This window comes from Tamandua tetradactyla, chromosome 2 (assembly GCF_023851605.1).
Source record: "Tamandua tetradactyla isolate mTamTet1 chromosome 2, mTamTet1.pri, whole genome shotgun sequence".
In the NCBI taxonomy this organism is placed as follows: domain Eukaryota; kingdom Metazoa; phylum Chordata; class Mammalia; order Pilosa; family Myrmecophagidae; genus Tamandua; species Tamandua tetradactyla.
Window position 1 is genome coordinate 42659699 of NC_135328.1, and position 15118 is coordinate 42674816.

Below are 15118 nucleotides of genomic sequence, written 5' to 3' on the forward strand. Positions count from 1 at the left end.
CAAGAGAGAGCAAATCAAGTCCTAGCAAAATTCTATAATTTGTCCAAGTTCACACAAGTCACAGGCTTGAGAATCGAAAGTTACCCCCAGCCTCAATCAATAAATTAAAAAAGAGAAGACTGAAATTCACTTTTGTCTCAAGACTTTTGCTTTATTGGAGGTTCATGGCTTTGTTTTAGCATCATCAATATTTAGCATGGAAAAGAAAAAAGTAACTAATAGTACATTTATAAAACAGCTATCATTTCAAAGATAAAGGAACTCATTAAATTAATGAAACTACAAGAGTGAGAACTTAATCTCTGCAGTGACTTCCACGTTGACTATCTGATCATTGCCTCACACTTCCCCCTTATTTTGATCCAGCCCAATCCAGCTTGATGAAGTTTCTAAAGCATAACTCCAAAGTTGCTATTCTTCCAAAAAATGTGCAATGTCCACCCTTGCCCATGATATAAAGTCTCAGCTCCTTACCCCAGTGTTCATATTTCTCTGTGACATTGCTGCATCCCACTTTACCAACCTTCTCTATCTCTTCTCTCTCTAATTATCTCCCTCCTACTTGCACATACCAAGTGGCCTATTGCAAGAGTCTTGATGAAGGAAGTAATGCATTGATTTATAGCAGACTCAAGCTTCTTATCTCATTCATACAGTCACCAACTACTTTGAATAGCACTGCTCAACAGAGTTCTTTTCCCCTAGAATACCTTTAAATAGCTAAGATCTATCTATCCTTTAAGGCCCCACTCAAATGTTACCATCTCCATGGAGCCTTCCCTAGTCACGATAGCTAGAAAAAAATTTGTCATTGGATCTCCCTTTTATACTACATGCAATTTGTCTTTTATTAGCATTCTATAGACCCATATCCTAACTGTTCCAAGTAGGTTACTTGATGGAAGGGCTATGCCTTATATGCCTCTCCATCTTCCCCCATAACACAATACCCTATATAGGCCTTGGCCCACACAGTATAAGTGTCAATAAAAGACTCTAAGCAAATTAATGAACTGGTAGATCAAATCTGGTCACGTAACTCTCCCGCCTAAACACCTTCAACGGCTTCCCATTGCATTCAGATTACAAACAGTATTTACAAAACCAGACATGAACTGTACCTGTCCAGCCCTCCAGCCTCATCAGGAACCGCCCTCCTTTCTCTATGCTTGAACATATAAAGTTCTTTCTGACCTTGGGATCTTCTCATATGCTCTTCCTTCTTCCTAAAATCTACTTCCTTCCTCTAATTGCCTGGTGCACAACCTCTGAAACCTTCAAGTTTCAACTTAAAAGTCACGTCCTCAAAAGGATCCTCTTGGATACATTATCAGCCAAGGCCCTGGCAGAAAACAGAGGTCACATACCAAATGGGGTCAATTGAGGAGACACTAATGCAAGAACTATATACAAAGATATGGGCAGGGTTTAAGGACACTAACAAGGGCTAATGCAATACCCCAGGGCTAGCAACTGCAGGGAGCTACCAAGCCCAGGTGCAAAGAGGAAACAGGAACTGGAACTTGGAGAGGGTAAGTATAAGAAGAGGACCACTTTAAAGGTTCTGAAGAAGCAGCGGCCTTCAGGAGAGAGACACAGCCAAACATGGGGGCACAGTAGGGAGAGACCCAGGGAATTGAATATCAGACTCTCGTTCTTCTCCCACCAAGGAGATGGCCAATCCCCAACTGGAAGCCAGAGGGCAGAGAAATCCTTCAAGGCAGGTCTGTCTCCCAGAAGGGTGGAGAAGGGTGGAAAGGGACTTCAGGGGTACCCAAGACAGCTCCCAGTCTTCGGTAGATCCCCTTGTTATTCTGACTTACATCACACTATTCTTTTTTTTTCTCAGTAACCAACAAACTTTTCACTTCTGTATTTATCAATTTATTTGTTGCCTGTAAGCACCTTCTGATAGTAAATTCCATGACCATGAAGACCTGTGCCTTATTTGATCTGCTCACTACAGAGTCTAGCACATAGTAGGTGCTGAATAAATTGTTGTAAAGAATGAATGAACACATGGACCAGTCAGACACATGGACTTACATCTGTATCATATATGTAACACACATAATTATAAACATATTCATCTCAGCATCAAAAGAGAAACCACCTCTACCGAATTAAAAAAAAAGTACCAAGAAATTTCACGTCAAAGTCAATTCAGTGAAAACAAAATGTTGCCTTAGCAAAGAGAATCAAACCTAACTTCAAAAGAACTTATCATTTTCTAAGAAGAGAAGAAAAAAACTTTCCTTTTAACCTCCTTGAAAACACCCCAAGCCAGAGTAGATATGCTATCACCATGTTATAGAAAATTATCTTCCTCAGTCCATATTACAGATTTAAATAAGATCAACTGGGAATATTCTCTCTTTAACTCCTTGTTCTTTACTAATCCTTGGAAGCTCCCATACCCAACTTTATGGCTTCAAAAGAAAGTGCTAGCAAACACTGAATTCCCTCTTCTGGCCTTGGAATTTTACACATCTTCAGAAAGCTTGGGTTTCATTGACCTTCCTGCAACATTATGAGAAATCCAGACTCAAAAAGTTTAAATCAAATTTCCATAAGGTGATATTACATGTATTTTGTGGGCAGTGGAATTTGTCTTCCAAACACACACTTGGACATTTGCTTCTCTCAATCCTCCCCCAACACATTCACAATTTCGATGGCAAGGTAGAAGTCTTCTTCCTTATAGCTTTTTACACAGCATGATTCCAAATGCTTCAGCTTTCTTTCACATCCTTAAATGTGTCATATGCCATGTCCTCTCCAGCCACAGGACCTTTGCATGTGCTGTTCCCTTTCACTGGAAGATGCTTCTCATATTTCTCCATCCAGTTCTGTAATAAAGGACTACTGTTAATACCTAGATCATAGAGTGATTGTGAGGAATAATAGAGATAATACATGAGATAATAATATAATAAGATAATGAGATGATAAGACAATACATGAGATAACAATAGTAGAGATAATAAGCACTTAGAACATCACCTGGAAGTCTCAATAATGATTAGGCCTCAAAAGTGTTGCTGTTATTGTCATCATCATTCTCATCATCATTATCATTAGTTAATTTGCAATTTATCCTTCAGATTTCTATTCAAGCATTACTTGCTCCAGGGTTATTTCATGACCCTCAAATTAGATTGGGTGCCACTCTGATGTCGAATCTTATGACTTGGTACTTTTCCTTCATAGAACTTATTACAATCTATAATTAGTTGTTATTCTGAAAATAACAAAAATTAATCTATATTCCTGAAGAAGCAAAAATAAAATCTGAGGGCAGCAAGCACATTTGTTATTGGTCACTATTGTATCTCTAGTTTCTAGCAAAATGTCTAGCAGATGCTCAAAAATATGTGTTAAAATGAAAGTATGAACTGACTGAGGCACAGAAGTCACCACCTTTTTCCATAAAATTCCTTCATCCACCTGCTGCCAGAGGCTCTGCCCTGCGAGCTCCTGATGGGGATTCTCTTCACAAAGCTGGGGAGCCTCTTCTGTAACCAAGAACATAAAGTCATCACGGTGGGACTAGATAATGGGGGGGAACCACCATTCTCTACCAGTTCTTAATGAAAGAAGTGGTTCATGCCTCTCCAACCATAAGGAGCAATGTTGGAGAGATTGTGGTGAAGAACACTCATTTCCTGCTGTGGGACATTGGTGGCCATGAGCACTCTGTGACCCTCGTGGAAAACCTATTACTCAAACACGGAATTCATCTTGCTTATAGTTGACAGCAAGGACAGGGAGTGACGAGCTCTCAAAAAGAATTATACAGCAGCTTGGCTCATGAGGATTTACGAAAGGCTGCAGTCCGTACCTTTGAAAAGAAGCAGGGTATGAGAGGCTGTATGAGAGCTGCTGAGATCTCTAAATACCTCACCCTTAGCTCAAATCAAGGACCACCCCTGGTACATTCATCCTGCTGTGCCCTAACTGGAGAAGGGGTGTGCCAAGATCTGGAGTGGATCATCTCCTGGATTGGCATAAGATAACTTTTCCTGTCATGAGAGACTGCTCTATTTATTCTGTGAATAGGAACATTTTTTTCTGCTACTTTGGCTGCTAAGGCAGCAGCCTGTTTAATTTATAACAACCCAAACCTCTAAGAGCGACACTTCAAGCACAGATGAACTGCAAACATTAAAGATTTTTTCTCAACTTTATTTTGAATGCACCAATCTCCAGTTGGATGAGCATAATGTATAATTATGGTTTCAGCATCAAATTCTTCTGTTTATTCTAATTATTCAAAAACTGCCTTGCAAGAAATGTTTGTCATATGTTTAATGTCTTCTGAAGTATCATCATTACCCTAATAACAAGTTTTCTTCATTTATTGATCCCAACCCCCACCCCTGCTAAATTACTAATTTGACAGAGTCAGAGTAGAAATCATCAGGTACTGCTTGCAAACTTCTCTAGCTCTACATATTTGTTTCCTCCATAAACCAGTTATCTTTTGAACAGAATTTATTATGAGGCAGCTGCCTAGAGGAGACACATAAAGCAGACTAAACATCATAAGAATTTGTCTTTAAATGAGTAACTTCCCCACATTGCAAATCATGGAGTAATTTTAAGTTGATATTAGCATGAAAATTAAGTACATTACTTATTTGTCTGAAAGAATCCAGATCACTCTTTGGCCTGTGATGGGGAGTGGGATGTACCTCTTTACTCACATTTGGTCAGAAACTAATCCCAGTTTCGATGATGAATCCTATTGGATAAATCTCATGTTAAGAATGTCACATTTTTTAAAGCGTACATAACTATAGGATTTATTGAAGAATACCAACACGAAAATTGAAATGACACAGGATATTTGTATTATCGATTACAAACAACTTTATTATCAGCAAAGTCTTCAACAATTCCATTTTTAAGGGGCATCATGTCTGTAAATACTGTTTTTTGGGCAAGAATGAAAAAATATAAATCATTTATTTTATTTTGCAAGTTTTGAAAAATATCTGTGTCTGCAATAATATTCCTACTACCAACAGTGTATTATTTAAACTACCATGTGGCATTTCTTAAATCTGTTGGAGGTTTTAATGCAATAGGCTAGAAACAACTGCCATATTTATAGTCATGCTTCATGCTATAAAATCTTTTGACGGATTATAAGGAACTGCTGAATTTAATCCTGGTTTTTAGACTATGAGTAAGACTCAAAGTTAATACACCGACAGCTTATCAAATTAAATATATTTTAAAAGAAAAAAAACTCCTGATCTATCAAAAGTTTATTGGCTAGCATTTAACAGTTTTAAGACAGTTTTTTAATGAAAAATCTAAGCATTGCATATCTTAAATTAAGAAGGGGACAAATACAGTAGTTTCGAATCCTGTTTATTTCGAATGTTTGAGTATGCTATAGTGAAAAAGTTAAAATGTATACTAAGAGAATAATACTTCATTTTGCAGTACTTTTAAAAATTTGGGTCAAAAATAATATTCAGTATTCATAAGAATATAAAAAATCTGTTCAAAATCAGGTTTTAATTTAATATTTTATTTGTAAATTAATTTAAATTTTGCCTTATTTTCAAGTGTACTGATTTATCATATTTAGATTAATTTAATGTGGTACTTTTAAAAAATTTCTATTTAGTGGTAGCACTAGAACTGAAAAATGTCCAGAGTAAAGCTTTCCTGACTTTAGGAATTAGTGGTTTGACTCTGTCTTGAACCTTTTTCTTAGTGATTTTATACAGTTAAAGCATAAGCTCCTTTTTAAACACAATTCATAATCAGGAACATGAGATCAAAGCGGACATAAGTTAGTATAGATGCTCTGTGGTATTTGGGTGTGGGTGGGATGGAAAAAAAAAATATGAAAACATCTTTTTACCTAAAGCATACTTTGCCTGAATTCTATCTTAGTTATATAGTTTAGCTGTGTGTATTAAGGGTAATTCTCAAAATTTTGCTTTGAACAAAAGCATATTCAGTACTTATGTATCCATTCTTATTATGAAATGATTATCTGCCTTCTTGTATCCAGTGACTTTCTGGCTGTATTTTCCTCTCAAATTATATGGATCTTTTTTATGTTACCACAGCAGCATTATATTGAGTTGTTTTTTTTTTGTACTTTATTTTTTTATTCTTTCAATTAATTTTTTAATTTTTTTAAGATATAGCAACAAGCACAAACATTTTCAACCTATGATCATTCCATTCTACATATATAATCAGTAATTCACAATATCATCACATAGTTGCACAGTCATCACCATGACCACTTCCCAGAATATTTGCATTAATCCAGAAAAAAGAAACAAAAAGACAACAGAAAAAAATTCATACATACCATACTCCCCACCCTTCCCCTATACTGAGGTTTTAATAATCAATTGTCTTTTGTCAAACAGCTACTAGTATAGACCCACATTTGCTATTTAATTTTTAAAATACAATTTATTTGATTTTCTAAATCTTTTTTTAAAAACACGTTAATTTTGTATTAGAAATGATTTATGTTAACTGTATGTTGAAGATAAAATCGGATTGCAACTAGATTTTGTGCCAAAACATAGATTTGACTGAACGTTTTATAAAAGTCCAACTGGGAAATTTATGTAAGACTTTTTAAAGTATTTTATAAGTTCTCATTAGATGTTTTCTGTTACAGTAGTATGAAAGCAAGTTATCTTTTACTCCAAGAGAATGCTTTGATCCCTGCAGGTATCCAGTATTAAAGCATTGATTCTGACATTTATTGTAAATCAATCAATTATACAATATTATATGATGAAAACTGGAAATTGTAATTAATTAGCATCTTTATTCATACTTTGAACTAAATTCTTAATTTTATATTATGACTGTGCTTTGGAGGTCAGAGGTTCAGCTAATTTATTTAATGGTCAAATAATTGGAGTTTCACCTCCCCTCAACCTCACACATGGTCTACCAAAGTTTCTCATAAGTATTGGAAAGCAACAGACCTACCCACATTACCCTCAGGAGGTTGTTCTACATTTTATTTTTAGTTTGAGGATAAAGAAATTAAGCTTTAACCAAAATATTTTCAATATATTATTACAATTTAAATGGAAAACTACCCTGTAAATTCAAATTTGGCACTTTTCCTAATTTTGAATATGTTGCTTTCTTCATCTTTTCACTCTACCTTATTGATGCTCATCTGAGGGCAATTTTAGTAATTAACAGGTCCTTTTACAAGAAATATACTTCATATTTTTGACTTGTGGAATTAATCCCTTAAAATTTGGAATATTAATATGAGTGCAATCTATTAAAAATTGGAGATTGAATACTTAAAAAATTATTTCATGCTCACTATGTCAAAAGCTCTAAAGACAGGCACTGGGGAAACATTCAGCAAAAAGCCACAGAACCAGAGATCCTAGTTCCCAGAGCCATACATGGCAAGTCTGGGCCAAAACCCAGTTTCCATATTTTCAATTATATAGTGTTCTGGGTGTAGGCAAAAAATGGCAGAAGGTATTCTGTGGAGAAGTGGATGGAGGTGGAAAGCACTTGGTTGTGCTCATGAGATGCTGAGTCTTATTTATATACTTTCTTTTATACATACTAACCAATGGCTAAGGCACATATAGTTCTGAGAAAGGGTGAAGAGAAAATGCTATATGTTCACCATACTCGTTCTTCTTTCTAGGCAGACAAGAAGACTACATTTCCCAGCCTCCCTTGCACCTAGATGGGGGCCATATGACTGAGTTCCGACCAATAGACTGAAGGTAGGAGTGATACAGCCACTCTCAGGCCTGACCCTTGGAATATCCGATAAGCAACCCTCCACATTTTCTTTCCCCTCCCAGAGCCACTTTAGAGGCCACAAGGCTGCCTGTCACCCATTAGACCTCACAGAAATGAGAAATAAACTTTTATTTTATTAAGTCTCAAGGTTCACTTGTTAGTGCTACATATCATGTTATTATCCTAATACAGAGAAGCAGAGTAGAACACTGGAAAAACAAATGGAGACCAAAAGTTTGAGTCATAGCTCTGTCATCAGCCATGATGTGATGTTGGAAAACCATCTCCTCTGGCCCTGAATGTTCTCATCAAACTCATTCAAACATGAGTAGATCACCATGGATGGTCCCTGACGTTACTTCTATATACACCCCGTAGCTAGTCTCAGTGCTGCATTCTATTCCTTCTCCCCGTCCATGCACACAGTTCTAAAAGCAATGGTAAGTAACATTATTTTTACTGAAGAATTTGCTGAGCGATCACAAAATGGATTAAATCCTGGATTGGCTAGGACAGTCACGGTTTTCACCTGCTATCCCAGAGTAATTCAGTGTAATATCAGCCTCCTTTGTCTCATAGGTGTCCTTGTTTGGACAATAAGTTACAGGATTACACTAGTTATATCACACACAACATATAACAACTCTCATTCGAACCCTCTGCCTATGCTACTGTTCAATCAATCTTTCAACTACCCTAAAGTGCAAAATGATTTGTCACATTACCAGTGAAAACCCCTGGGACTGGAGATGACTAAGTGGTTCCCCATAGGTTGCAAGCACCTAGTGATCAAACGTTCGTCTTGGCATAGAAGGAAGGGAGGACAGGCTCAAAGCCAGGTCTGCATTCCCCCAATACCTCTCTGAAAATGGGAAAACTTCTAATGAAGTATAAAAGCCTGGAGATATTCAGAGAAAGATTCAAACGCTTTTTTCTTATCCCCACTCACTGATTATTCTCTTTTCTGGTCACTTGCACAGGAGTATCACAGCCTATGAGCCTACATTTTGGTAGATCAACCTTCTGCCAATCCTGCCAACCCCTTTCTTTGCAGAGCTGAAAGTGTATATTATGAAGGCAATTCAATTAGGGCTTTTTTGTTCTCCTTCCCAGTCAAAGTAATAACTAAAAAAAGGAATTGTTGCATTCTGTTTTGGTTCACGTATTTTCTCCTTTGTGCATTGTTTCTCAACTCAATGCACAGCCAAAGGACCTATCCAATCTGAAATTATTGACTCAGTTATTCTAACCACCTAGGGATAAAGTGACTTATACTTCAAAACCAAGACCCATCCAGTTTCAAGTTTCGGAGAAATTGAAGGAAAAAAAAAGGTTTGCCCACTTTAAAGAGAAAAGTTCACTTCCTGGTTTTGTTAACATCAGGAAGCAGCACTTGATATCTTTCAGTGTCAACCCCACCCTCAGCAAAGCCCTTAGACTGGAGTATACATGCTTGGTTCTGTATGAAAGAAAGCTTAGTTGAGTTGCTCAGAAACTCATTCCACACTCCTTCAGAAGAAATGAGCCATTCTTTTCAAACAAAATCTCAGGCCCGAAATTTGTGAAATGCACTCAAATTTTCTTTTTTCTTTCTCTCTCTTTTCTTTTCCCCAGCAGCATTTTCCATCCTTCTTTTTTTGCCCACCTAGTATGTTCTAGGCACTATTTCAAGATATTTTCTTAAACATCCACTGCCCTGGTTCCTGTACACTTCTGTTCCAAAGATGTGTGTATGCACATGCATAGAGGTGAGACCTGGAGTCGGTGGGGGGGGGGGGGGGGGGGGGGAACAGGAGTTTGAGAATGGAAAACAGCAAGGAGGAACAAGTCAGAGAATGAGGTCTGGAGTCTCTTCTGGAACACGTTCAGGTTTGGAAGTTATTAATGTGAGATTTGTGAAAATATTTTTTAAAAATCTTAAAACAAATAGTGTCTTCCCTAACATAATCATTTGAAATTGATTAATTAGGTAAATGTGCTATTTAAACACATATTGGGATCCTACTAGGTGTGGACGTGTCCACTTCACTAACTCCAAAAATGAACACTCCGCATTCTCATAACACTTAAAGTCTGTATGGGAGATAGGGCCCTAAATAGTTGCCTGAAGTACAGATGATATAATCATAGTGGTTACAGCAACTCGCTCTGGAGTCTGGCAAACCTGTGTCAAAATCCCAGCTCCAACATTAAGTAACAGTAAAATTTTGGAAAAGTCACTTTGTAATTCCAAGTCTCAATTTCTTTATCTGCTGACTGAGAATTACATAATGGATTATTATAAAAATTGTATGCAATTATAAATGCAATATGCCTAGCACACCGTAGGAGCTCCCTCAATGTAGGTAGTGGTTGCAATCACCAAAGGAATTATTGTCACTCTCACCGTTATGAACTGGACATAGAATTCTGCTTTGAGACCCTACAGAGAAAAGAGGGATCTATTTCTTATTGGAAGTTGGGGGGGTGAGAGCTCAGAAAAAAAGATGATATTAGAACAGAAACTTTAAAAAATAATTCATTGAATTTTGAAGCACGAGAGGTGGAAGAAAGGGCATCTATGTCGAAAGGAAGGTGCCACATGCACAAAAGCAGAGCCAGCAAAGGACTGAGCAGGCATGAGGATCAGAACACACTGTGCATCTGGTATGGAGGTACGGATTTAGTGGAATTAAAGGCTGAAAACAGAGCTTACTGTCAGGCCGGAATAGTCTTTCAAAGAAACATAAACATAATTCTGTAGGCAAAGGGAACTAATGAAAGACTTTACCTGGAAAAGGAAAGAAGTGAAATGACTTGCTAGGAGATTTGGGGGTGTTCTTATTCATTAAGCTAGTGTAGACATCAAAGAGTTGAACTCAAGGAAGTCCCATAGAGAATGACACATCAGCTTGAGTTCCCCAATTTTGTACTCATAACACCCAGAATTACTTATTCAATTGCCCATCTCACCTATCAGATTATAAGCTATGTGAAGGCAAGGGTGATGTTTGTCTTGTTATTGTTACAACAGTGCCTACCCCAGATTAATCTTTCATATGCTCGGTGGATGATGCTCCATATAACGTGCTGTTTTGGTTTGTTAAAGCCGCCAGAGTGCAATATACCAGAAATGGAATGCCTTTTAAAAGAGAATATATTAAGTTCCAAGTTTACAGTTCTAAGGCCATAAAAATGTCCAAATTAAGGCACTAACAAGAGATTACCTTCACTCAAGAAGGCTATTGCCACCCAGAATGCCTCTCTCAGCTGGAAAGGCACATGGTGACATCTGCTAGCTTTCTCTCCTAATTTCCTAAGGCTTCCCCAGAAGTATTTTTCTTCTACATCTCCAAAGGTTTCTGACTGAGTGGGCTCTGAGGACTCTAAAGCCTTTTCCAAAATGGTTCCCTCTTAAAGTGCTCCAGTAAATGACTCTACCTTGAATAGGTGGAGACATATCTCCATGGAAACCACCTAATCAAAAGGTCCCACCGACAATTGGGTGAGTCACATCTCCATGGGTGCAATAAAAAAGATCCCACCCAACATTATTGAATTAGGATAAAAGAAAGTGGTTTCTCTGGGGTTACACAACAGTTTCTAACTAGCACACATGCCATGCTGGGTCTTCGAGTATGCATCATTTGCTGACATGGAAGTTCCTTTTTCTTTGTTTTGCAAAAAATGCAGACACATTTTTCTCCTTTGAACAGCAATAGGTTTCTTAAGAAGCATCGTTCCAGTTTTCTAGCCCTTCAAGTGGACAGGACACCCCTAGAGGCCAGGAAAACTATTCTCTTTTTTCTTGTCTCCCAGTTCCTCGCTAGCTCTGGATTGTTGAAAACCAAATGCTACATTTCTTTTTAAATATTCCACTATATTCACTTAAGATTGGTTCTCATCTTAATTCATTGCAATGGCATGCTTTAAATTCATATGTTAAAATCATCTGGCTTTACAATACATATTATATATTTCAAAGCAACTGGTAAAGTATACATTTCTCCTTTTGATTCATCTTCTTTTTTTACAACCAACTAAAATGTGTTCTGAAATCCAATGTGTTTCCTTCTTTGTCCTTGTTGTCAGGAAGCCCAGAGGTATGCATCTTGTATACAAATTCTCAAAGTGTCATCAACTAGAGTTTCTTAGTACTTTTATCTTACTCTCTTTGCTATATCATGGTTTCTATCTTTACGTTGGATTAATTGCTCCAGTTCTTATATACCTGTACATTTATCATAAATTGCCTTAAAACTGTTTTAAAGTAGGCAGGGATAAAATATATATATATATGTCTTATGTATATGTGTGTGAGTGTGTGTGTATTTATGTAACATATAAATATATAATATGCGAATATTATATTCTAAAAGTCTACCTATTAGTCTCCCAGACGTCTTCAGCCCACACCCCTCATCCTTCAGCTATTCTGTTTTCTCAAGAAGTCTATTTTTGTCGTGCACCATCCAGGACATACAACTCCTCTCCAATTAGTGAATCCCAAAAAGAATTCTCTCACATGAAAGTGCGAATCAGAAACGTAGGTATTACCAAAAACTTTGTAAGGGAGTCTTAAGCAATGCATTTCTATTCTTTTCCCCAAACCTCTTCTCAGTTCTCCTGCTTTAGGTTTATTTTGATATTACAAACTAGGTTTCAGAAATATTTTCTGTAAAGGACTAGATAGTAACTGTTTTAGACTTTGTGTGCCAAGAGAGTTCATCAAACCTGCTGGGGTAGTACAAATGCAGCCATAGATAATGGATGTCGTCATGTTCCAATAAAATTTCATTGACAAAAATAAGTGCCTGGCCAGCTTTGGGCTATGGGCCATAGTTTGCTGCTTTCTACTCTAAACCTTACTCCCACTGTACCTACCCTCACTGGTTCTTGTCACGGAAATGTCCCTCTGGTCCGATTCCGATGCCCAGCCTCTTCACATTAGCCCCAGCAAGACAATGGCTTTTGAACTGATGGCACAGGAAACTCCCTCCACACAAGATGGTTTAGTTGCATGCTTTACTGCTTGAGCATATCCTGAGAGAGTCCCTCCTTCTCTCACATACACCAGTAGATTAAAAAAATATATTTCTTTCTATCACAAACTGTGACCACCACAAGAGAAATTTAGATAAATAAAATTCCTTCTGTTTATTTACAAATATATGCCCAGCTACATCATCGGTAATATTTTCAGGGCTTACAACCTAGGCTAACCTAATATTTGAGGTTTGAAAGAGATCTCAATCACGGGGCAGAAAAACTAGTCTTCACACAACCCTTACCCAGCTTATGACCCCAGACAATAATTTCTCTATGCCTCAGTTTTCTCATCTGCACAATGGGCATAGTAATTCACCTGCCAAATGCCAGAATCTGGACCAGATTATCTCCCGGAGTTCTTCCTAGAAGTTAGACAACTTATTTCCCTAAACCGCTGATTCTCAAATATTTGCATGCATGACGATTCCCTGGAGTGCTTGTTAAAACACGCATGACTGGGCCCCAGCCTGAGTTTCTGATTCAGTAGGTCTGGGGTAAGGTCTGAGAATTTGCATTTCTAATAACTTTCCAGGTGATATTGATGCTACTGGTTCCCAGACCACATTTTGAGAACTACTAGCCTATGTGACAGAGATCTCACAGTCCCTTATATGCGGAAGCAATGGGAAGTCCTATAGGTGGTTCCTCTTCATTTTCTCAAAATGGGGTTCTCTCTTGTAGGGATGACAAATCAGTTCTGTTTTCCCACTGAGTTGTAGGTACTGCAGCCACACCTCAGCCACTAATAACTGGCTGAGAAGAGGCTGGTGGTCAAGCTCACATGGCCAGACTAGAACATAAAGGCCAATGGACAGCTGAGTAAACCATCTAAAGAGAATGGACAAATGGGGGTTGGGGCAGCTAAGAAGGGAGAGGCAAATATGCCATCATCCAATTCTTTTATCTAAGCCACCATTCTAGGGCTTTCTCTTTCCATAAACACAAAGACAGTCAACACAAGTGCTGACTGAGAGTTGACTGACCATAGGTCCCAGTCTCCAATAAGGCTTGGTGGTTTACAAGGATTCAGAAGTCTGAGAAGAGCAAGAGAAGTAGCTACTTAGCAATGAGGTTATGTGGCATGGAGAAAAAGGGTTGCTGAAGAGGGTATTTCACTCAAGAGGTTGGGAAGGCTCTGCTGGAGATGGTGAGGAAGGCTGGCAGGCAGCTGGAAGGACAGGAAAGATCTGAAGCAGCGGAAGGGTGAGGAAAACATCAGAGGAAGCCTGCGAGCACCTAGAATATTAGCAGAGAGTAGATAAGAAAGTGTAGAGGAGACTTCTAAGCAGGTCTCTACCCCTGTCCATGTGAACTCTACCAAGACACTGCCATTTCTATGTCTCAGTTTCCCTTTGGGGGAAGTGAAGGGTTTGAGCTCAGTCAGAAGTTTTCCTATGTTATTCCATCTTAGAGTGGCCCCAGGTTAGAAGAGGGTGGACGAATAGGCAGGACCAACCCCTTTTCCTTGTCCCAACCTTGCTTCAGGCAGAGCTGTTCCTCTTTCTTGCATCTTTTCTCTCTTTATCGAGTTTCACTTCCAGAAAGGAATTGAAAACCACTCCACAAGAAACTCTGTGTAAAGGCTCTTTCCGTGGGCAAACTTGGTGGCTGAATAAAAGAAAGAAGCCAATTAGACACAGGCTGGTACCCGCTAAGCGGGGTGCAGCTTGGAAGACAAAGAAGGGTAAGATTAACGGGGACAGGAATAGGGAACCACCGAAGGCTTCTGAGTAGAAGGGCACCACCAGCAAATGTGCGAAATCTGGCCCAAAAGCAGCTGGAGAAACAAACCGATCTGAAAATCTCAACTGCTCAGAAGGTTCTGAGTAAAATCAACGGGCGTTATTTTTCCCCCTTGTCAGCCTTCCCTCCCAGGACACTGTACTGTATGCAAAACGGGTAACTGTAAGACAAACATTTTTTTCCACTGCCCTTCTCAACCCCATGGGCCTTCAGGAAGCCGGGCACTTCAAGCAAACCCTTTTTATTTTTCAACACCCACAGCTTCCATTCAACAATCAGAAGTTTTCCATTTTCATCAAAGAGGCTGAACACAGAGGACTGGGGGAGGAGCTGGTTCTCAGCAGCTCTGGGCAGATTAGAGAGCCCCCTGCTACCCACTCACTGCCTGTGTCTCCCACAGGACTCAACCTTCTCCCCAAAACAGCCACTGAACACACCCCTAAAAACACTGGCTTCTTTCATTCCCTCCTCAATTACCAGACCAAATGAATGTGCATACACATTTCTTCCAAAACTCAGTTCAAGTTGGGTTCAAGAGGACGCCAACCTCCTCAACTGTAGAATAAGTATA

General features: G+C 38.5%; 1 protein-coding gene across 2 annotated transcripts in view; it reads right to left on the minus strand.

Moving 5' to 3' along the window:
- Positions 1-1995: 1995 nt before the first annotated feature.
- Positions 1996-15118, minus strand: part of LOC143669143 (uncharacterized) — a 119999-nt gene continuing 106876 nt past the window's right edge. Inside the window, exons 5-6 of one of the 2 annotated variants that reach the window (XM_077143726.1) lie at positions 3421-3515; positions 1996-2849 (exon numbers count right to left, since the gene is read on the minus strand). In XM_077143726.1, the coding sequence (XP_076999841.1) occupies positions 2733-2849; positions 3421-3515 (212 nt within the window). In that variant the 3' untranslated portion in view covers positions 1996-2732. The remainder of the gene's footprint in view (positions 2850-3420; positions 3516-15118) is intronic. The other variant, XR_013168750.1, reaches the window with a different exon arrangement.